The 24,681-nt window shown below is 38.7% G+C and overlaps 1 protein-coding gene across 2 annotated transcripts; it reads right to left on the bottom strand.

Moving 5' to 3' along the window:
• Positions 1-3,241: 3,241 nt before the first annotated feature.
• On the bottom strand, positions 3,242-7,601 carry LOC148199446 (receptor-like protein EIX2). 2 transcript variants are annotated; one of them, XM_088111334.1, is made up of 2 exons: positions 4,135-7,601; positions 3,242-3,489 (listed from the first exon to the last, which is right to left on the bottom strand). In XM_088111334.1, exon 1 carries the CDS (start codon positions 7,542-7,544, stop codon positions 4,179-4,181), a length of 3,366 nt encoding a protein of 1,121 aa, XP_087967460.1. In that variant the 5' UTR covers positions 7,545-7,601; the 3' UTR covers positions 3,242-3,489; positions 4,135-4,178. The 2 variants fall into 2 exon arrangements, with proteins under 2 accessions (XP_087967460.1, XP_087967459.1); XM_088111333.1 differs by having other exon boundaries at positions 3,242-3,503; positions 4,135-7,600.
• Between the last annotated feature and the right edge of the window lie 17,080 nt (positions 7,602-24,681).

Below are 24,681 nucleotides of genomic sequence, written 5' to 3'. Positions count from 1 at the left end.
GAGATTTTTTTCTTTTTCCGCTCTTTAGAAAGTGAAAGGGGAAAAAGCCAATTAGTCCACCAGCCGACCAATTGTCAATATAAATGTTGATAGTTTTTTAAACTTTGCAAGTTGTGAATGGGTTTCTAAATTGTTTTTTTCCTTTTCTTTTCATTCAAGTTGGGATATTTTACATATTTCATTCTTTTCATTCCCTTGTCAAGGGTTTAATTTAACAAATCTGAACAGTACAGTCTTGAAGTTCTTTCATTAGTAAAAAAACAGCATTTTAACACGTTTAATATGTCTTGGTTTTCGAAAAACCGAAGCATATTAAAATGCGTTGATATTTTTGTAATTAAGGCGGACTTATACGCCTCGGTTCAGTGGGAACCGAAACCTATGCACTCTACTGCCTCGGTTATTTACGAAATCAAAGCATAAAACCCTTTGCAAATCTACTACTTCGGTCGTCATCGAACCGAAGTGATTGGGCATTTATGTTTCGGTTTGCCTTCTAGCTGAGGCATATAGGTTATTTTGAATTTTTTTAGCTCTTTAGGCACCAGTTAGGAGATGAACCGAGTTAGTAGCTCTTTCATTGGTTCAAATTACTGAAACCTGAAAAGAGTTTACATAATTTTCTTCTTCCCCTAGTGTACTCCTCCTCATTTTTCTTCTTCCCTTGTGACCTCCACCACCAAATGTATAATCCTCGCGTACTCCATTTCTCTAGCGCAAAGAAATGTCCACTTCGCGGTCTGGTTTCTCTCGCGGGTTGCTTGTTGAGTCCACTTTCATGTTGTCGCAATTCGTCCACCACCAGCGCCTCCATTGTCTTCGGCGAAGTGTTGTCCAAGTTGGGTGGCTCGTCGAGTTCCTATTGGGGTTCATCTAGGGTTTCTAACGAGCCTAGGAGAAACGGTTCCATTGGGGCTAGGGATTCCAATCACTAGCTTCCCCTTTCTCGCGTTGACAAGACTGAGGTTTATGTTGTCAGAGCGGCGATTTGCCTCCAATGGAGGAGTGTTTGAGAGAGAGGGGGGAAGGTTATTGGGTTTGGCTCCACTGACAGCACTAATTAAAATGACTGGAATAAGAAAAAGGGCGAATCCAACGTTGGTAGCTAGAGTGTTGGTGCTGGTGGAGGAAGAGCAAGGCTTGAGTCTTGTATCTCTGTCAAGCTTTAGGACTTGGGAAACAACTTCACGCCCAATTTTATCAACGGGTATTGCTTACGATCAAGATTTGGCCACCAAACTAGTAAATTTTTACAGCGTTTGTAACTCTATTCGGAATGCCCATCAGCTGTTTGATCAAATTCCTAAAAGGAATTTTTTTTCTTTGAAACGTCTTGATTCGGGCATGCTCTACCATTTGTTCTCAAAGCGTGCTCTACACACTCCACAATTGGAGAGGGAAGGGTCATTCACGAGCATGTGATACGAACTGGGTGGGAGAGGGATGTATTTCTTGGTGTAGCTCTTGTTGACATGTATGCCAAATGTGGTTGTGTGGTCGATGCCCATCACCTTGACGAATCGCTTTCTCTATGCCACGAGATGGAGACAACAAGTGTAAGACCCACCGAGGCAACTTTAATCTCTGTGATTTCATCATCAACTGATATTGCCTGTCCCATGGGGATTTTGGAACAACGTGAAGCAGCTTGTGGCATTGATGTCAAGAGAATATCTATACGTTGATTCTTTCAGGTATTATTTTTCTCCTCTTACTCTTTTCTCATACTATGTGTTTGTGCCTCCTGCTACTTACCTCTAGTAATTAAAAAATTGTTTATCAAAATCCAATTGCTTGATTTTGATAATTTCAAGATATGGCACACCGCCATATGGTTGCTTCGGAGTAGGGTTGGAACGTGTTGTGATGCCAATATGATTTTGAAGCATATAGTAGTGTTGTTTGTACTGGATTACATGAATGCTATTAGGCTTTGAGTCATTTAGCTAGCTTAATTCTTGATTGTTGAAAGATATGCAAGCAGAAATTGTTTCATGTTCTTAATTTGTATTGGGGAGATAATGTCTTAGTTCAGTAGGAACCGAGAAAAAAAGTCCTTCGAAAAAAAAAAATATAAAAAGGAAAAACTATACTACTTCAATTACTTTGAACCGAGGCAAAATTCTATCCCTTTTTGCCTCAGTTTACAACCGAGACAAAAAGTCTATTCTTTTTTGCTTCGTCTGTATATCTCTCGGTTACGAAACCGTTGTCTATAGCCAAAAATAACCGTTGTCGTTTTCCTCGATTACACTAGTATTTGGATCATTTCATTTTCTTCTTTTAGTATTTGAATAGCACAATCCTCAAGATCTTTGAACCCAAAATCATTTTCTACTTTTCAAGGTCTAAGATGGTTACTTTTTCTAACCCATAGAATGGATTTGAAATATAACATTAATAGCTTAAAGACTTTTTGGGGGCTAGTCTCCTTTTCTTCCTTTGAAATGTCTAACATGCTTAGTTCTTTGAACCAATTTCATTTTTAAGTGGTTGGGAATGTATAACATTAATAGCTTAAAGACTTTTCGGGGGCTAGTCTCCTTTTCTTCCTTTGAAATGTCTAACATGCTTAGTTCTTTGGACCAATTTCATTTTTAAGTGTCTATGTTGGGAATGTTTTAGAAAGTATGAAATTATGAGATATATGAGAGATATAATGTAAGAACTAGTTTTTATACATTGTTGATGTATCCTATGTACAGAACAAAATGTAATTGAATAGTGAATAAAAAATATCTAGAACATTTTAATCATAAAACAGAAAGATATCTTTCTAAAACTCAGATATATTTAAAACAAAAATATTTTTTAAAAGCTAATTTAAAGAATATATTTTGATATTTCAAAATGAGTTTTAATTGAAATTGTGTCTTTACCTTTTAGGATAAGGTGTTTTTTATTTTCAATTCTTACTTTGGAATTATCTGATTTGTTAATGCAAAAATCAAATGGTTTCAAGGAATTTATTAATTTTTGTTAAATTCTTGGATGACCAAGATTAAGAATTACCTTGGTTCAGTATCATGGAACACGAGAGACTGTATGTGTAATAAGTACATGTATGAGCAAGTAACGCACATTAGTAAGACATAACATAAATACCACGTTATCATTAATAAAAATTGGAATTAGATAACCACAACATGCAACGACAATTATTGAAATTTTTATTTTTAAATTCCAATTTTGAATGTAAAATAACATGAACAATATATACAATCATATTTATATACAATCATATGAAAGAGTAATTAAATATGAGATTCAATGGATTCTGAATTACAAATTTTTGAGATATCCCATATTCTTACATATACAAATAGGATATCTCGAATTCTTGGCTTAAAATTAAATTTATATTATGGATTATACAACCACACACTATCATATCATTCCTTTATGAAACTTCAGCCTTCAAATCTTTCACCGCCAACAATCTGTAATGCTTTTATCTCGTAATGGAGTCTTGAACCAAATCATTGTTAACTGCAAATTTTGTGCTAAATTTTATATGACAAACGTTAGTAATGAAGGAAAAAAAATGGAAACCAAATATTAATGATAAACTAAATGAAATGAATTGCTATAAACTTGTGCTGAGATTCTTACGATGACAAACATTATTAGTACTGATGGAAAAATAATTTGGAGACCAAATTTTAGTGGTAAGCTAAATGAAAAAATATATATTTAAACTCGTTACATTACTAAAAAAATAACGTGTAAGCATTTTTAAAATGGCCTAAGCATAATTCATTTGAAAAATGAAAACTTCTCATAACAGAGCACACTATCAATCATTCCTTTACACCAACAAAAATAATTATTTCTGAAAAAACGGAACTACAATTATTAAAGCCATGAATAGGAGCGTACGATATAATCGATGTTTAATAAAATTGATGAAAATCAGTATGTAGCTGAGAGAGACATACAATTAATTAAAGTACGTTTAGTGCTATATTTTAAGCAAGAATCAAATTCTAGCACTTACATTCATGGCAAGCCTTGTACATTTCTTTTTAGAAAGGTAAGCTCCATTTCAATATAAAACCTACTTACTGATTTAGTTCTCTGAAGGAGAAATAAGTACTATAAAATTCAAAGAAAGAAGTCAATAGAGTTAAGTACCAGCTAATTTTTGAGCCACCTTTTACACTCTGTTAGTCTTTGATCTACCTTCGGCGCTTTGCTAAGTTCACTTCAACCATTACACATAGATAGTCTATCAGTCTGTTCAATAACGTCAGATAAGCCATTCTCCATGGTTGCCAAAGTAGTAATGGACCTAATAAGCCCCAAAAGCCTGTGAAGAATCCTATGCCCAAGCTCCTGTATAATGCTTCATAGAAAACACAATATTCTCCATGGATTTCTGCTTTTTGAGGCTTTACTAATGTCTGATCTCCTGCACAACTCTTGTTAAGTTGTTCACCACAAAGATCAGCATTTCCTTCAAAACAAGAGGCATCAAATGTATCCATGTGTCTTCCCAATGGGATTCTTCCAGAAAGATAATTGTGTGACAAGTCCAAGTTTTGTAGAAAATCCATTTGAGAAAGAGAAGAAGGAATTCTCCCATAGAATTTATTTCTTGACAAGTCAAGGGATTCAAGTGAACTTAAATTTCCAATATCGGAAGGAATTTCTCCACTCAAATTGTTTCTTGATAGATTCAAAGAAACTAACCCGAGCGCGTATGTAATCTCTTTCGGAATTTCACCAATTAAATTATTACACGAGAGATCAATGCTCAGAAGAGTTAATTCCGGACGTCTGAAGTCGTGTTCCATACCTTTCCACATGCATGTTATTTGAAATGAATAATAAATATTACCGATTCTATTATAAATTTCATAGTAAGTACTATTGTACCAATACACCCGACTTTCAGTTTCAACTCTGTTGATGATCTTTTCAGACAATGCAGTAAAATTGTTTAAGCAAGGTGGAATTTCTTCTGATAACTTATTCTTGGAAAGATCCAATAATTGAATACGCTTCAAATAACATAGATGAAGGGGAATCTTTCCAGAGAAGTGATTCCCTCGCATGATCAAGATTATCAATTGTTGCATGCTTTCTCCAACCCATGATGGTATTGGGCCCGACAACATATTCTCACTGACATCCAACATAATTAAATTCTTACAATTCTTCAAAGAGGGAGGCAATTCACCGAATAAACTATTGTTTCTTAAAACCAAAGCTTCCAAGTTAACAAGGCTGCCCATAGAGATAGGAAGTTTCCCTGACAATTCATTGCTACTTAAATCAAGAAACAATAATCGATTTATTGATTTCCAACAATCTGGAAGTTGCCCCTTTATTTGATTATGTGATAAATCTAAAGTGGCCAAGTTTGTAGCTGTGAAGTTTCCACATGAGAAATCTGAAAATTTATTTTTAGAGAGAAACAACTCGGAAGCTTGTAGCAAAAATAATGGAACTTTTCCCTGAAATTTATTTGAACTTAAAAGTATAGATGGTCTGAAAGGAAGCTTCAATTGCATATTAGGGATTGAACCAATGAGATTATTGTAAGCCATATTCAAAACGTATAGAATTTGCAACTTGTTCCAAAACCATGCTGGTACGAGATCATTTAGCCCATTATCAGATATATCTAGTCCAATTAAGGAATTTTGAGTTTGGATCCAACTAGGAAAACTCGGTCCTACCTTGCAAGATGCAAGAAACAAGAACGTTAATTGAAAAGGAGGAACCCAACTAGAGCCAAATTTTACAGATAATGAGTTACGAGACAAGCCTAAGAAAATTAATTTGGAAAAATTAGAAACATGAGATTCAGTTACATCACCGTGTAAAGAATTCCCTTGCAACGATAAAATTTCCAATTCAGATAGCAGACTGATGCTCTCGGGTATGCTACCAGTAATTTGGTTATAAGATAAGTTCAATTCCCGAAATATGTGTCTGCTGCACCATGAAGAATTTTGAGTGAAGCTTGGAAATTCGCCATTTAACTTGTTATTTGAGATGTCCAATACTTGTAATCTGCACATGCTCCCGAAGAAAGACGGCATTTTGCCCTGGAGTTTGTTATCATAGAGAAAAAGATATTCAATAGAGCTCATCACTCTCCCAAATTCATCTGGAATTGGACCTTCTAACAAGTTACCATTAAGGTCAATGAAATGCAGATTGGTGGTGAAGTTAAACAGCCAGTAAAACATTGCAGATGATTTTAGCAAGTTATTGGAAAGATCAAGGAAGATAAGCGAGGAGAAAGAATTCAGTGTAGAAGTAGATGAAAGAAGGAAATTTCTATCCATAAGACTGCAATTTTCAAGGTAAAGCTCTTGTAATTTGGAGCTGATATTGAAATTAGCTCCAAACATTGATGATGCAAGATTATTGTAAGAGAGATCGAGGATCTCAAGAGATGGAAAATTTGGACACAGAGAAGATGACAAGGTTATATTATTGTGAGAAAGATAAAGCTCTTGAAGATGAAGGCTAAAGTTAAACAAGAATTGAAGTATTGATGATGACAACATATTAGAAGAGAGATCTATTATGGTAAGAGAGGTGGAATTATTTGAAGAGTGAGAATGGAACAAAGATTGAATATCACTATGCAAAAGATTACAATCAACTAGTCTCAACTCTGTTAAGTTTGGAATGATTTTACCGATAGTTTGTAGCCACTTGTGAGAAGATTTAAGACTGTGCAATGAACTCAGCTCAAGAATGGTTAAGGAATGGAGAGTAGACAGCCACTGTGCATCCTCAGCTTTTATCTCAAAATTGCCAACTAGTCGGAGAGTATGCAATAATGGAAGACTCCCTATGGGAAAAGGGATTGCTCCATAAAGAGATTTTGAAATATTATTTCGCCTTTTCCATTCATATGGAGGAGTATTTCTTCCTAGAGTGAGATGTTGTAGCTTTGTGAGATTTCCAATTTGAGATGGGATTTTTCCGGAAAGATAGAATAGACCAAGATCGAGATACTGTAAGTGTTTGATATTCCCTATCTCAATGGGAATTTTTCCCCAAAGAAAATTGTCCCCAAGATCTAGATAGCGTAGCTGTAAGAGATTTCCAAGTGTTGAAGGAATCCTCCCCGAAAAAGAAGAATGGAAGAGGTCGAGATATCTTAAGTTGGTGATGGAGCCCATTAACTCTGGGATGTAACTCAGTGCAAAATAATTACGGCTGAGATCCAGATGTTGAATGTATGGCAAGTGAATCAATGAAGTGACATTGATTGCACCTCTCAAATACGGCGGTGTATGGAGGAAGTTTCCATGAAGATCAAGTAGTTGCACATGACCAGTATGACTATTGCATTGAATGCGTTTCCATTTGCAGCAATCTGTATTATTGGTCCAAGTGGAGAGCATGCCAAAGTCATCTATGAGACCTTCTTTGAAGCTGAGGAGTGCTTCTCTCTCCCTCTCTATGCACTTTGCTTCACCACTTTCACTTGAGTTCTTCATTTTCACAGTAATACCTGTGGCAAGCAAAGAAAGCAGCAGAAGAACATAAAACAATTTCAGAAAATAAGCAGTCATGATGCTTTTCTGATATCAAATAATCTTAACAGAGAGAAGAATAAATGAGAGTAGTATATTTCGAGAAAGAATTCATGATTCAGTTCTTTTCTCTTTCTCCTAATATGTGTATTTTAGAAAGCTTCATGGCTTCATTTATATTCACAAAAGTTGATTTCATAAAATAAAAAAATAATAATAAATAAACATAAGTGACATATTTTAAATATAATTGTTATTTTAGCATACAATACAATGTAGACTGCTTCCAACTTACATTGTTTGTTTATTTTAAATTAAAACTATATATACGCATTAATAAAATAAGTGTTTATTTTTGTGTAGAAAAATTTGGAAGAAACAAATATTTCTCACTAGTATTTGATTTACAATAACCAATCCAAAATTGTCATATAAGTTTATTTACACACACAAATTTCATAGGTTACTTGAATTTAGATTTAACTTGTTTTTTTAGTTATATTTTCTTTGATTTAACTTTTGCTTATTTAGATCAACTGTTTAATTTCTTATAGTTCTCTTTTCTACTGTTTTCTTTTTTAATTTATATGATATTTTTATTTCTGTGAGAATTCCAGACTCTCAGAATGATGTAAAAAATAATAATTTATTTATTTCACAGAAAATATATGAAATATTTATTTATTTATTGGTAAATGATAAAACCAATTTATTTAAGACAACTAAGAATTAAATTAAATACGTCTATGCATATTACGTTGATGGACAACTAACAAATATATAAAACAAAAAAGAGCACATCATGTATTGATCGAAAGATCGAACATGGATGTTGTTGTTTTCTCGTTATTCTAATTACTTTGGAAGGTAGAAAACTAGGGACATGAATGAGAACTACACTAAATTCACATTATGTGTATATTATTTCATAGTCTGAGTTGAGTGGAATTAGAACTATGACCCGTATAAGAAAATAGTTAAATATGTAGCAATTATACAGACAAAAAAATAATTAGTATTTATATTGAATAAATTAAATTTTATTTCATAGATTAAAAATTATTATTATATAAAATAGTTTTATTATTAATAAATTATTATAATTGGTTTGTAAATTAAAATATAAAATAATATTTAACATTAATTATCGAAGTTTTAACTATTCATTAAAGTTATTGTTTAATTTAAAAGTAAAGATAAATTTAAAATCAATTAATGATAGACATTGATTTAGACTTAAATTCATAAGCTTACAAAATAAATAAAGTTAATTATGGAATATTTTGATTTGATTTTTTTTAAAATAATTATTTTTTAATTAAAAAATTACGTATAAAATAAATAAAAACTACATATAATAAAATTATAAAAAATAACACACATGCACTGGTAAAAATTTAATATATATTTTTTTGTTTTAAATTGTGGAATTTGGAAAATTTATGAATTGTTCATCCTCAACACTTAAATTGAAAAAAAAAAAACACAACTTTTATTTATTTTATTAGGGGTGTAATTCTGTTTCAAAAATTTTGGAGGTGCATCAAGAAAATATGGGACTACAGAAAACAATAGCTATTGCTCTTTCAGAACAATTTATGAGTTAGAAAAGTTAAGCATCCTAGACATTTAAAAAAAAATGAAAATGATCCAAAGAGCTGTTGATTGTCCTATTTGAATTGAATTTATGGGTTAGAAAATGATAGATGTTAGAAATTGGAAAAGAAGAAAATGAAACTGGTCCATATAGAGACATTAAGCCATTGATGTTTTAGAATCCATTTAACGAGTTAGAAAAAATAAGTATATGAAGACACTTGAAGGGAACAAAATGAAATTAGTCCAAAAACTTTAAACTATTGATTGTCATATTCAAAGACATTTTATGAGTTATAAAATTAAGCATGAAAGTGGTCCAATTATCTTACGGTATTCATAGTCGTAATCAAATCCAGTAATATGTTAGAAAACTATGAATATAATTTCAGTCAAAACAATATTTTCCAAATTTTTGCAGACCACTGAACCAATGTCATTTATACGTTGCCAAATAGATGAAGAACGATATGACTCAATTTTTTGATATTTTGTCTTACAAAATCTAGCGAACACCAAGGTCTAATGTTATAAACAAAGTCACATGCCAATATAAGAATGTTCCACTAACATTCACTATTGAATGAAATAAAAAATTACTAACACTAGTGCAAGAAGAGAATACGGCACCAGTTAATTTCATTCATAAGCATCGGTTTTTGAACCGAGACATATTCGGTTTTTGAACCGAGACATATTCAGGCGAGGCAAAAAGTGCCTTTTTGCCTCGGTTCCAAACAGAGTTATTTTGTCTGTCTCTACAGCCTCGGTTAGAACCTAAACTGATGTAGTAGGATTTTTTTTTCTTTAGCGTGCTTAGGTTCTTAAATTATTCCAATTTCAAACCCCATAACCCCAGACTGAAAAACGTTAAAAATGAAAGAAGTCAGATAACAAAATTCGGTTCATTCATTCTTATACATTTTGTCACGCCAAACAAACCAAAGATTTCTCCCAATTTCAGTTCAAAAATCTTAAACAAACAAGAATTTCATAACAGCAATCAAACAAGACACAATATTACAACATCCAATGTCAAAATTGTCAAAATTCTCTCTGGAGAAGTAGCAAAATTACATACTCAAAAGCAATATTACAACAACAGAAGAAACTTAGAGATGAAACAGAAAGTCAGAGAAGCCAAATTTCTTCCTCTTCGCACATGGTGAAACAGAAAGCCAAGTTTCTCTATTCTTCCCCCAACGGCGTGGTCAGAGGTCCAAAGGTTTGTAAAATACAAAAGCTTGAGATTTACCGTGTAAGCTTTTGCTCCTCCAAACCCCAACCGCCGCAGGCCCGCCGTCCCTCCACCTCCTGCCCCACCACTCCGACGAAGCCTTCACCGGCTTCTGTCTCGCATGCCTCTGCAAACGCCTCGTCCTCCTCGACCCCAACAACAACAACAACATCGCCACTGCTCGTAAACCTCCATCCACTGCCACCGTCGCCGCCCTTAAAGCCCTCTTCCGCCCTAGAAACCCTAGAAGAAAAAGGAAACTTATTCTGGACCGATTGATCGGTGTAAATCAAAGTTTAATCGGTGGAAAAAGTTTCTAACGGTGAAAACAAGGTTTTAATCGGTGGAATCGAAGGGAAATGGTGAAAAGGAGAAGAAACCCTAACGGAGGGTTTAGATCTATGAATGTTTCGGTGGAAAATGAAGGATAGAAGAAATGGAGATGATTCTATGAGTGCAGAAGGCTTACTGTGACGATGAAAGGCTTGCGATGAGGAGATCCCTCTCTCGAGCACCGTGGAACGGCAGCGGCCGACGACGTGGTTGAACGACGACTTGCAGCAAGGGATGAACGCGGCTTGGTGCAAGGGTTGAACGGCGGCTTGCGACGTGCCCTGATGTTGGGTTTTGGTGGAGAAGAGAAACTGGAGGCGAGAGGGCGAGAGGGCAGAGGGCAGAGGGCGAGAGTGCGAGAGTGCGAGAGAGAAATTCGTGATTTTAACCTAGGGTATTACCTCGGTCAAATTTAAACCGGTGCCTAATTTCAGGGTATTACCTCGGTCAAATTTAAACCGGTGCCTAAAGCCTTTCAGTCAGAGAACCGGTGCCTAAAGCCTTTCAGTCAGAGAACCAGTGCCTAAATCATTTAAACTTTATATTATATGTCTCGGTTCGCCTTCTACTCGAGACAGTAAAGTTTATAGGTATCGGTTAATATATAACCGAGGCATATAACCACTCAATATTTACGAAAATACCACCGCGTTTTTATATGCTTCGGTTTCAGTAAAACCGAGGTGTATATAACGCGTTAAAAAAAGGCTTTTTTTACTAGTGTAAGCGTCTCTACATGTAATATAAAATACAATCTAAGTCAATGTTTAAAGGATATATTCAATCTTTATGGTTAAATTAAAATTAAGGATTTATGGATTGAAAACTTTAAACAAAAATTGGAAAAAAAAAACAGATATTAAAAGCAAAATCAAGAAATAGAAAATAATCCAATCCACAATTTCAAACAATAAAACAATATGAAAATCATAGTTATTTATATATTCAATTTTAATTTAAACAATTAATCAATTCAATTAATTGACTACACCAATTATACATATTAAGTTTCAATATCATTCAATCCAATTTGTATTTAGTTATTCAATTAATATTCAAATGATTCCTGATTTAAATTTTAATTTCTCAAACAGAAATTGATATTACAAATAGCAAAATCAAAACTAGAGAAGAGAAGAACAAACTCAAAACAATTAACAATCGTGAAAAAACTTAATTCATACTCAAATATTTACTTCTCTATTAATCAATATCAAAAACACATAAGAAGAAGGAAGATGAAAAGGAAAAAATTAAATAAGAGAATGAGAAAAAAACTAAAATTCTTGAAAATTTGGTCAATGATTTTATTTTATCTTGTTTTCAACACAATTAGAACTTATATATAGGTTCGAAATATTGAAACGTTTTTATATTTGATTTCTATTGTCTCAATTGATTGTTTGGCACTATGTCAATTGATTCTTGAAGTTGTATTTTGCAATTGTTGATTTGGTTGATTGAATGAAAATATATTGATTAACTGCATCTATTTTGAATTTGGTAATTTGATCTCTGAGTTGTGAAATTAAGTTTGAAATGGTAGACTGATAATCCTTAGTCTCTAATGAGTTATTTTGTTTAAATCGGTTTTGTTTATGACTTAAAAAGGAAAACTCTCATTTAGATTAAAGTGTACAACTTGGGTTGCAACATTTTTGTGTTTGGTTTATGCAGATTTTTTGGACAAGTCAAATTCTCATTGAATGGGTATCTAATTCGTATTTGATAGAGTCAGAGAAAATCTGCTTGCTAAACGAGCTAACTCTCCCCAAACAAAAACCAAATTTGAGTTTGACAGAATGTTAGAAGAGGATTGATCACTAGGCGAGTATGCTCTCACTCGATGCATTTATATACATTTTGTTCTAATATTCTACTCACTGGTTGAATCATTTAGTTATTGAGTGAGTATCTTTTTAAAGATAGCTTGTTAAGTGAGTGATTGAGCTTCCTCAACGAATTTGTTAATTTTTAAATTGAATTATGGTTTGAAGTAAGGAGAATCAGGTGAATAATCACGGTGATAGTTCTATGAGAATGAAAGTATGCTAATAGGATGTAACGAATTGTATAGTTATCTGTCTATGATTTATGAATGAGGTGTTCTAAGGAGAGATGTCATACTATTCAATATAGTGTTCTGCATTGAATCTACTTATCCTTTATGTTGAACTTCTCAAGACTATAACAAGTAATTCAATATGTGAGTGAATAATTTACACACATTATAAATATTTTTTCATTGAAATATCTTAAACACATCGTATTTTTATTGTATGAGATTATTCTTTCTTTAGTAACTCAGTAACATTTTACATTTCTTTTACAATAGTAGATATTGAAATTTTGTAAAATTAATCAAGAATAAGAGTTAAGGAAATGATTTCATTGCCTCTTGCATCATAATAAACAGTAACAAAATCATTCCAAACTTGTTTATCAACTTATTCAAAAGAAGATTTTTATTTCGTATTTTCAAATAGGGTACTTTCTCCTATTAAAAAAACAGAGGTTTATTAATTGAATTATTTTCTGCAAAATACTTGGGAATGTCAAAATATTTTAAAAATCTCATATAAAATCTTTTATAAAATTGATTTAGAACATACTATATAAAAGGATATTTGATTGAATTATTTATAATTGGTTCTAGAAGCATGTTCCTGAACAATCTAGTCAATTAATTTAAGCCACAACCAATTATATGTGAAACTTTAATCTGAATCAGGCGCCAGCTAATAGTATTTAAGATAAACAATTACCTCACTTATAGCAACTTGTTCCAAAACCATTCTGGTACGAAAGGATTCAATCCATTACCAAATATATGTAATTGGACTAAGGAATTTTGAGTCTGAATCCAACTAGGAAAATTCGGACCTATCCTGCAAGATGCAAGAAACAAAAACCTTAATTGAAAAGGAGGAACCCAACCAAAGACAAATTTGAGAAAGAGAGATGTGTGATAAGTATAAGGAAAGTAATTTGGAAAAGTTGGAAAGATGAGATTCAGTGACATCACCGGCTGTCGCTTTCTAAAACTCTATGATATACCTAAATTTCGTTTAATTTGGTTTTTTCCTGAATGAGAAGATGATTGAATTTTACTGTTATATAATTTTCTCTCCTAGGTTTTAATCTATGGGTAAGAAATTTAACCACACTAATATATATAGTGAGGAAAAATAAAACTATTTCAAAAAAATCTTAAGATCTTGTCCACTATGAGTTAGAAAATTAGTTCATCAACAATACAAAAGAAAAAAAAAACAAATGGTTGATTTTCCTAATTTTTTTGTGGGTTAAAAATAAATGACAACATGGGGAAAATAAAACTATTTCATAAAAATCTTAAGTTGTTGTAGCCTACAAAATTAAGCTAGACATTTTGAAAAATGAAAAATAAAACTAGTTCAAATTAAGATATTGCTCGTTTTGATCGAATCATATATTAATCACATTTGAATCCATTTTAAGTTTTAGAAAAATTAACAATCTTAGAAATTTTAAAATAGAAAAATTGAGCATTAGAAAATTTCAAAAGAAAAAAATGACAGTAGTCCAAAAATCCTTGAATGGTTACGTTTGAATCCATTTTATGGGTTAGAAAAATTAAGCATCTTCGAAATTTTAAAATAGAAAAATTAAGCATTAGATATTTCAAAAGAAGAAAATGAGAGTAGTCCAAAACGTCCTTGAATTGTTACGTTTGAATCCATTTTATGGGTTAGAAAAATTAAGGATCTTAGAAACCTTAAAATAAGAATGATTTTTATAAGATTAAAATTTAAAAGTAAAAACAAAATGGAGATTGAGATTAATCAATGATTAAGAATACCAAAATAAAGTGAAAGATAATCAACTTGATTTAGAAAATGCTAATCCAATAAGCTTGATTCTATGGTTTTAAAGAAAAAGAAAACAATGACAGAGTTGGATTCTAAGGTAGAATATCAATATCTTTTTAGGAAAGAAAACAAACCCTTTTCAAATACACGTAGCAAACAGGTGGAAGTAGTTTCAATTAAAATTCAAGTGCTCTTTGCTCTGTTTAGCTCAAACAATTATGTAAATTTCTTTTATGTTAAAATGTATTTTCTTTCTTTATTGTCTCAGTAACTATGATGGTTTTTCTTCAAAAGACATTCTCTGTGATGCTTCATGCTATAATCCAACAAGTTTCATATACAAGAAAGTGATTAATTTACCAAATAACATGGCATGTATATGAAATAATTAATTGGAAAACCCAATAAAATAATTTGGTCCCCTTGTCTTAACAATCTAAATCTCTAGTTAATAATTTCTTAATAATTGAAGTAATTATGTAAAATTTTAATCAGTCTTAAAATCCATCAATTTTAAATTTTAGTAAAATATGCACTTATTTTCTTCTTTTCCCATATTTTCTTCTTAAGTAAAATGTACAATTTTTCTGATTTCTTCCTTTATCCATTCTTCTCTCCCTTCACTTTTTATTATTTATTTTTTCATCTTAATTATTTTAATTTTTTTTATTGACACTCTGTTATGTCTTTCTTTCGCTTTCCTTTTTCTTCTCTATATATCTCATTTATTAATGTAGTGTAAATATTTGTCCTGATGATTGTATTGATCAGGTATGATATTTTGAGGATTTTTCTTGTATGATGATAAAATTTGCAAAAATTTTACTTAAACAAAATATGTAAAAGAAATTCAATAAAGTTATTAAAGTGGTTGTGGTAGATGAAATTGAAACTGGGTGTCATGTGAAGTTTTTTCATTTTCGGTGGGAATATTATACGGTTCAATATGCTTTAATTGTAATTCAATATAAAATTTGAACCAATCCAAAATCACAATTTTTGTTTTGAATTGAATTAGTTTTAGCGATTGTTCTATCAGAATATTTTATGGGTTAAAAGTTAAGTATGCTAGACATTTAAAAGAATGAAAATGGTCCAAAGACCTGTCTATTGTTATGTTCATTTTATGGGTTAGAAAATGATAGATGTTAATTAGACATTGGAAAAGAAAAAATGAAAATGGTCCATACGGACCTTAAGCTATTGATTATTGTATTCCAATTCATTTTAGGAGTTAAGAAATAAAAAAACTTGAAGGGAAGAAAATGAAATTGGTCCGAAATTGTTGTATTCGAATTCGTTTAATGAGTTTAGAAAAATTAAGCATGTTAGACACTTCGTATAAAAAAAAATGAAAATGGTCCAAAAACTTTAAACAGTTGATTTGTCTTATTTGAATTCATTATATGCGTTAGAAAATTTTGCAGGTTAGAAAACAAAGAAAAAACATAAACTGGTCCAATTACCTTAAGGAATTATTGTCCTAATCGAATCCTTTAAAATGTCATTGGATGAATACATGTAGTTTATTAAGTTAATATTTAATTGACTCATCTTTATTCAGTTAGTGCAATATCATGCAGAAGTCATGGTCTATAATTAACATAGTCCAAGAAACAATAGATATTTAAATTATTAGATATATTATCTTTATTTTTATCTTTAATTAATTTGTTATTATTTTTTAGTTATATTTTGAGTTTAGTTTATATTTCTTTTATTATTATAAATAAAGGATCTATGTGTATATTAAACACAAAGGAGATGAATCTATATTCAATATGGTATCATAGTCTAAGGTTTTTTTGAAGAAAAAATTTCGATGTCTTTGCCTCTAAACATATCGTTGCCGACGGTGGCACCTCTGCCGGTGGCACTATAGTCTACTGTCATCATGTACCACTGTCACTACCAGAGTTTCAGTTTCGACAGACTATCACATAGTTTAGATCGTCTTAGTCATGTGACCATTGTGCCATCAACGACGCATTCATAGGAGCTCTTATGCGCTCTCAGCACTTTTTGAAGTTGTGAATTTGTTCCTTTTTTCGTCATACATAGTGGCATGTCTCGTAGAGATTCAGAGTGTTTAAGTTTCCTATCAGGTAGCTATTCAGAGCATTGATATTGCTCTTTTTCCTTTTTCAAGTGTCTTGATTGGAGAATCTTGGATTTTTAAGATTTCTCTCTCATGTTCATCCATGGCTTTTTCCGTTGTTGTCTCTTCTGACATCTTTTTGTCACGATTGTGTTTGACTCGTCCATAAATATTTTTTCTCCCGTGGAAAATATGGCTTTTGTTAGTTTATTTATAGTTGTGGTGACTCTTCAATAATGATCTCTTCGTCCATTGGATATCAACAATGCATTCTTTAACGATGGTTTGTAAGAAGAGATTTATGTGGAACAATCTCCCATATTTGTTGCTTAAGGGGTCTTTTGAGTTGGTATTTCATCTTCTATATGTTGTCTTCCCAAATCATTAATAATTTGGTGTCGCTCAAGTGCATAATTTTTTTTTTACTAAGTCTTTATGCATTATATTAGCATCAAACTTAGTATATACGATTTTTATGCATTAACTTGAGAGATAATGTTAGATATATATTATCTTTATGTTTTATCTTTAATTAGTTTGTTATTATTTCTTATTTGTATTTTGGCCTTGTTTCGGATGTGTAGGGCTGTGCGGTTCCAAGTCCTCCAAGTCCTCCCGTAGACTTCTCTCCGTGGCGGAACTTCTCCCGGCGCTCTAGCTTTCCTCTTGATCCGGAGGGGTGGAGACCTACAAAAGATTCTCCGATGCCAAAGTCAGTTTCAGAGCAGTGGCTATTTTTAGTAGTAGCAATAAATGAGCATTCAATGTAACCTATCTACCACTCACCGTGGACCTGTATTTATAGTTTTCGCTATGGGCCTGGGATTAGTGAAAAGTTAATCACAGCCCAAAACGGCCCGATAGCTTCTAATTTCTACTTACCTTTAAACCAGATTACTTTCCCTTAAATTATGTTGATTAGTGTTTCGGCGGGCGTGGACGTCCGCCCATGTGAAATGGGCGTCAGCCTCGCGCGCACAGAGATCCGCCCATGTGGGGTCCGCCCATGTGGGCTCTTTGGTATGGCATCCGGTTTTGCTGGCCGTGTCCGCGGGGATCCGCCCATGTGGGATCCGCCCACGCGGGATCCGCCCATGTGGGATCCGCCCACGTGGTCGTGGGATCCGCCCATGTGGGATCCGCCCATGCGGGATCCGCCCATGTGGGATCCGCCCACGTGGTCGTGGGATCCGCCCATGTGAGCTCTTCCGTACGGTGCCTGGTTTTGCTCGTCGTGTCCGCCCATGTGATATGGGCGTCCGCCTTGTCCGTATGGAGATCCGCCCAATTAGCTTGGGCGTCCTCTCACATGGATCCTTCCGTACGGCGTCCGACCCTTGTAGATACACAAGCCCCCCAAGTCCTAGTGCTCGTAGTGAACGTGGGACTTTGGGTCACCTAACAGACAAGATTTGATGCAGTGGCTGTCGTGCCGGGCTGCTCTGTGATGGTAGGATTCCTTGTGAGTTCTTCAAAGTTTTTCTTATAAAGAGGTTCGGCCCGGTTGGTAGGTGTTCCTCCCTGCTACAAGAGGGTTAGGAGAGTTTATACCGGGTCTAGGTTCAATCTTTGGCCGGCTCTTCAACGCATGAGCCTCCGGTGTGCCTTCTACGATTGCGTACAGGCATTGTCGTAAGTCGCCGTAGCCTCCGGAGTGGACTCCGGTATATCTTTGGGTAGGTGATCATTAGACAACCGGACGGTCCTTCCGTATTGGACAACCGGACGGTCCTTCCGTACGGCGCCCGGTATTTCGGGCGTCTTTCGTACGGCGCCTGGCACTTCGGCGCCCCTCGTACGTCGCCCGGTACTTCGGCGCCCTTCGTACGGCGCCCGACACTCTCTGGTACACAAGCCCCCCAAGTCCTAGTACACGTAGTGAACGTAGGATTTTGAATACGGCGCGTGGGGATCGGGAACCCGTAATTGGGCTTTATTCAGTGGGCTTTTTGAATTTGGATTTTAGGCGGGAAAACACGTGGCGCGTCCCCAGTGAAGAGAGCTGAAGCGTCGCCAAATCCGGAGCGTTGGTTGTACCAAATCTAACGGCCATGATACATCCAGCGGTTACTAATTTTTCCCTATAAATAGGGTGTTTAAACGGGGTCATTTTCACTTATCTTCTTTACTCAGGAGTTCGAGATTCTTTTTCCCTCAGGTAATAAATGGCATCTATGTCCATTGAGTCAGGTTCTAGGTCGTCGGGCGGAGTCCGGGAGGGGTCGGCGCAGGGCGACAGCGGCGATTCTCTAAGTTCGGCTTCTTCTCGTTTTTTGGAGGAGGCGGTTGGGTCTTCCGGAGGGGACCCTGGGTCACCGGTCTCGATGAACGACCGGATATTTAATGGTGTGCCTCTGTTCTTGCTCAAAGGCGGTATTCGTATAGTCGGGTCACCCTTCGAGCCGGATGGTGAAGGGACGGTGATATCGGAGTTGGCTCCCGTCGTTCCCAGCCGATATGCTTCCTGCTATGCTTACAGCAAGGATTTGGAATGGCGGATCCGCCATACCCATATCGTACGGGATATGGAGGATTCGAGGTTAATTCGTGCCGGGGTGACTCTGTTGAACGAGAGGGTCTTTCATGATGGGCGGTCTAGTCCTTATGATTTCTTCTTCATGTACGTGACCTTCTTCACACATCTTTTCGTCCGGGTGCCCTTTACTAATTTTCAAATGGCCGTTCTTCGGGAAGCTAATGTGGCTCCGACGCAGCTGCATCCCAATTCGTGGGCGGCTGTACAGGCGTTTGTGGCGATGTGTTCAGCAGTGGGTGTCACTCCCACCATCCCAGTTTTCTTTCACTATTTCGAAGTCCGCCCTTCTTCTTCTGGCGGTTGGGTATCCTTTAACTCGGTGCGGGACAGGACCCTATTCCGCCCCTTCTCCGATTCCTTTAAAAATTTCAAGCAACATTATTTTAAAATAATCGTTGACAAGGACGGCCTCCACGAGTTTTCCGATAGTGAAGGGAGGCCGCTGTTCCCATTCTATTGGACGAGGGACCCTCGACGAATACGGGCGACTTCAATCGGGGATTTGACAGCATCCGACCGAGAGGCCGTGCGCACCATTAACACCCTCCCTCGCCGGATCTCCGCCCGCCACCTGGTTGAATGCCTTAGTCTTGAGGATTGTGGACCAAAGGCGTTCGGTATGGTCTTGTCACATTAGGTGTGCTCGTTTTTCGCATACTGACGTTAATTTTTCTGAATTTCTTTGTTTTTTGCAGAACTAATGACGACTCCGGGCCCCCGCAAATCCAACTTCGCGACCGTCAGGAAGAAGTCCGGTGCCAGCTCGTCGACGGCCCGGCCAACCGGTGCTCCCGCAGTGCCGCGCCCTCCTCCTGCCGGCGCTCCGACTGGACGGGTCCCCCCCACTGGTAAGGCCGGGGGTCCAGGCGTGAAGATTAGAATCCGGGAGCATCAACCGGAGATGGCGGCCGTCCAAGTAGGTCCAACGTCTGGGGCGGCCATGACTTCCGCGGATCCTACTCGAAAGAGAAAAGATCCTTCTGCTGAGGGACGTCAAGACAAGGAGGGCTCTTCGTCTCGGTCAGCTTCGAAGAAAGCCCGTAAGGACAAAGGCAAAGAGAAAGAGCGGGAGAGGGTATTGGCCGTCCCCATTCCTGGCGGTGTTTTCAGCCCGGAGTTCAGCATGAGCGACCGGGCAAAATTCCATATGAGCTCCTCTCAGCGGGCGCTTATTGAACCCTTGTCCGAGCTGGAGCTAACCAACGCCATGCTAGAGATGTCTACCCGGACATCCGCTCTGGCCTGGTACTTAAGAAAGTTTGCTGACCGCCCCGGCGTGGCGGAGGTCCGGGCCGAGCTCGACAAGGAGAAGAAGAATGCAGCCTCCCTTCAGTTGACCTTGGAGCAGATGGTCCTTAACCAGGATGAATACGATAAGAAGATCGAACAGTTAGAAGCCGATCTCGAGGAGGCCAAGAGGGAGGCCGCCGAAAGTTTGGCAACCGCCCAGGCCGAACAGGAGCGCTTGGCGGAGGAAGGTCGCCAGCTGAAGGCGGAGGTAGCCCGCCTAAAAGAGGTCGAAACGGATCATGCTAAGACCAACGAGGAGCTCACTCTTGAAGTTACTAAGGCCAAGGAGCAGGTTGCCGAGTTGGAGTCGACCATTATGTTTGAACATGAGGAAGGGTTCAACAAAGCCCTTCGTCAGGTAACTCTGCTGGCGGGCATTCAGGATCCGTTTTCTTTGGGCGTGGATATAGAGAAGGACGTTTTCGACGGCGTCCTTATGGATTTGAATGCGGTTGAAGACGACGGGCCAACTGTAGAGGCGGCATCCGGGAAAAACGTTTAGAATTCTTTTTCTTTTAATTTTTTGGTGTATCTCGTGACCATCCGCCCAACATCTCGGATTGTCCAGAAGTTGGTCGGGCGGTCCTTTTGTAAATCGGCGCGTTTCAGCGTCCCTGATTAATACACAGTTGGTTTTTCCTGTTTCGTATATTTTGTGCGCCTTTTATTCCTACAAAGGACTTGCTTTAGTACCGGTCCGGCCGGGGGGAATGACGCCTCCTTTTCCCGGGCGGGTGTCGACGTTTAGCTTTTAGATGTTTAACTTTCGCTTCATGGCCCACCCGATCAAGCTGAGTCGTTCTCTTTGGATTCGCCTTCGTCGCCCAACCAAGCTGAGAGTCGTTCTCTTTGGAACGCTCGTTCGCCAGCTTGGGTTTGGTGGGGCGGACGTCTCTTCGCTTCGTCGCCCAACCAAGCTGAGAGTCGTTCTCTTTGGAACGCTCGTTCGCCAGCTTGGGTTTGGTAGGGCGGACGTCTCTTCGCTTCGTCGCCCAACCAAGCTGAGAGTCGTTCTCTTTGGAACGCTCGTTCGGCAGCTTGGGTTTGGTAGGGCGGACGTCTCTTCGCTTCGTCGCCCAACCAAGCTGAGAGTCGTTCTCTTTGGAACGCTCGTTCGCCAGCTTGGGTTTGGTAGGGCGGACGTCTCTTCGCTTCGTCGCCCAACCAAGCTGAGAGTCGTTCTCTTTGGAACGCTCGTTCGGCAGCTTGGGTTTGGTAGGGCGGACGTCTCTTCGCTTCGTCGCCCAACCAAGCTGAGAGTCGTTCTCTTTGGAACGCTCGTTCGCCAGCTTGGGTTTGGTGGGGCGGACGTCTCTTCGCTTCGTCGCCCAACCAAGCTGAGAGTCGTTCTCTTTGGAACGCTCGTTCGCCAGCTTGGGTTTGGTGGGGCGGACGTCTCTTCGCTTCGTCGCCCAACCAAGCTGAGAGTCGTTCTCTTTGGAACGCTCGTTCGCCAGCTTGTGAATTAGATGTCTACAAAACAAAGTGAGTTTCATAGGAGAAAATAGAACTTGATTCATTAACCATGGGGGTACATTACATCAAGCCGTGGAAGTTAACTGAAATAAAACTTTAGATGCGTGGCGTTCCAAGTGTTAGGGATGGGACGTCCGTCCATGCGCTCCAGCCTATACGCTCCGTTTCCCAGGGCCTCCATTACTCGGAACGGCCCTTCCCACTTGGCGGCCAGCTTTCCATGAGTTGGGTTTCGGCGGGCGTCTCCCGCTTTTCTCCATACTAGGTCCCCCTCTTGGAAGCTTCTTGGCCGGACCTTGGAGTTGTATTTTCTTTCCACCATGCGCTTGCATGCTTCGGCCCTCAGCGCCGCTCGATCACGGCGTTCGTCCAGGGAGTCCAACTCGATTCTCAACTCTTGGTCGTTGAGGTTCAGGTCCTCGACTTCTCGCCTCAAGGACGGTTCGCCCAGCTCAACCGGCAACATAGCATCAGTACCATAAGTTAAGTTGAAAGGGGTTTCGCCTGTGGTTCCATGAGGTGTGCATCTATAGGCCCATAGGACCTCGGGCAGTTCGTCCACCCACGCTCCCTTCCTTTCTCCCAAACGCCGCTTGAGTTCCGAAACTATGGTCTTGTTCATTGCTTCGGCTTGACCGTTCGTCTGGGGATGCTCCACGGAGCTGGTAATGTGCTTGATTCCCAATCCTTTGAAGAATTCGGCGAGCTTTCTATCTATAAACTGCCGGCCGTTGTCTGTGATGATGGATCGGGGGAGGCCGAAGCGACATATCAACTTCCAACAGAATTTCTGGACCTGGGCGGCCGTGATGGTCGCCAAGGGCTCGGCCTCTACCCACTTGGTGAAGTAATCCACCGCCACCAAGAGGAACTTCCTCTGCGCTTGCCCTACTGGGAATGGTCCTACGATGTCCATTCCCCATTGGGCGAATGGCCATGGGGAGGATATTGAACGTAAGGCATGTGGCGGAAGATGGGTGTTGTTGGAATGTTCCTGACAGCGAACGCAGCGCTGGACGAACGCTTTTGTGTCCGCCTCCATGGTAGGCCAATAATATCCGGCTCTCAGTAACCGGGCTTTTAACGTTCTCCAGCCTGTGTGGAAACCACAAACGCCGTTGTGTAGCTCGTCCATGACATAGCATGCCTCTTCGTTCCCCAAGCACTTAAGGAGGGGGGAGGAGAATCCTCTTCGGTATAAGTCATCCCCCACAATAAGGTAACGGGCGATTTTCTTGGCTTCGCCCGGACCTACCGTCCGCCCCTCGTCCTGGCGGGTCATGATCTCCCTGATTTCTGCACGCCAGTCCTGCCAACCATCGGATACCGCCGAGCATTCTACCGAAGGCTGAAGTAGAACCTGCCGCACGACAGTAGTCAACTGTCCCTTTTCCTTTCCCGAACTGAGTTTAGACAGTACGTCCGCCCTCGTGTTTTGTTCTCTGGGAATGTGCTGTATGTCGACTTTATCGAACGCCCTTGCGAGTTCCGCCGCTCGTTGGTAGTATCGTAAAAGGCGCTCCTCTCTGACCTGGAAGTTGCCGTTCATTTGGCCTACCACCAACTCAGAGTCCGTCCGGCAGGTTATCCTCCGCGCCCCCATGTCTTTTGCCAACTCGAGGCCGGCTATCAGGGCCTCATACTCGGCCTGGTTGTTGGATACTTTGAATTTGAATATCAAGGAATGCTCCAGTAAGAATCCGTTGGGGCCTTCAAGAACGATGCCGGCCCCGCTTATCGAACGCCCGGACGCTCCGTCCACGTACAGATTCCAGTCTTCTAGGCCGGATGGGGGTAATTCGGCCGCGAAATCTGCCAAATGTTGGCCTTTAACCGATCCCCTTGGTTCATAGCGCAAGCCGAACTCTGAGAGCTCTACTGCCCATGCCACCATCCGTCCGGCTAGGTCCGGCTTTCTGAGGATTTTGGAGATTGGGAAGTCCGTGCGGACTATCACTTGATAACTTTGAAAGTAAGGGCGAAGCCTTCGGGATGCGTGCAATAAAGCCAAGGCCACCTTCTCTACCCGCTGATACCGGGTTTCTGCATCTAGGAGGGTTCGACTCACGAAGTAAATTAATCTCGCTTGAGGCCGCTCTTGCATCAATACGGCGCTGACGGCCGTTTCAGATACTCCCAAGAAGATATGCAAATCTCCACCCGGAACCGGGCGGTTCATGACCGGTGGGTTACTTAGGATGGCTTTGACGTCTTGGAACGCTCGCTCGCATTCGTCGTCCCATGACGGGCCGGCCCCTTTCTTCAGCTTACGCAGGACCGGCCTCATCCGCTCTGCTAGCTTGGGGATAAATCGGGACAAGGCAGTGAGGCGTCCGACCAGTCTCTGGACTTCCTTAAGGGTGGCCGGACTCTGCATTTTCAGTACCGCGTCACACTTGTCTGGGTTAGCCTCAATCCCCCTTGATGTCAGCATAAAACCCAAGAACTTTCCGGCGGCTACCCCGAACGTACACTTTGCGGGGTTCAAGCGCATGCCGAATTTCCTTACTTGGCGAAAAACCTCCTCAAGGTCTTGGATGTGTCCCTCTCCATCTGCCGATCGGACCACCATGTCGTCCACATATACGTCCATGCACCGGCCTATTTGGTCCCGGAAGATTCGATCCATTAGGCGCTGGTATGTCGCCCCCCGCATTCTTCAGGCCGAACGGCATAACCTCATAGCAGAAGTTAGCCTTCTCTGTGATGAATGCTGTCTTCTCGATGTCTGGTCCGTACATGGGTATCTGATTATACCC

This window comes from Vigna umbellata, chromosome 4 (assembly GCF_029865625.1).
Source record: "Vigna umbellata cultivar VRB3 chromosome 4, Vumbellata_1.0, whole genome shotgun sequence".
In the NCBI taxonomy this organism is placed as follows: Eukaryota; Viridiplantae; Streptophyta; class Magnoliopsida; order Fabales; family Fabaceae; genus Vigna; species Vigna umbellata.
Note: the sequence above shows the minus strand (reverse complement) of the source record. Positions and strands in the feature narration are given on the sequence as shown.

Coding starts and splice junctions, on each gene's coding strand:
- LOC148199446 (XM_088111334.1), bottom strand. CDS start 7,544: ATGACTGCTTATTTTCTGAAATTGTTTTATGTTCTTCTGCTGCTTTCT.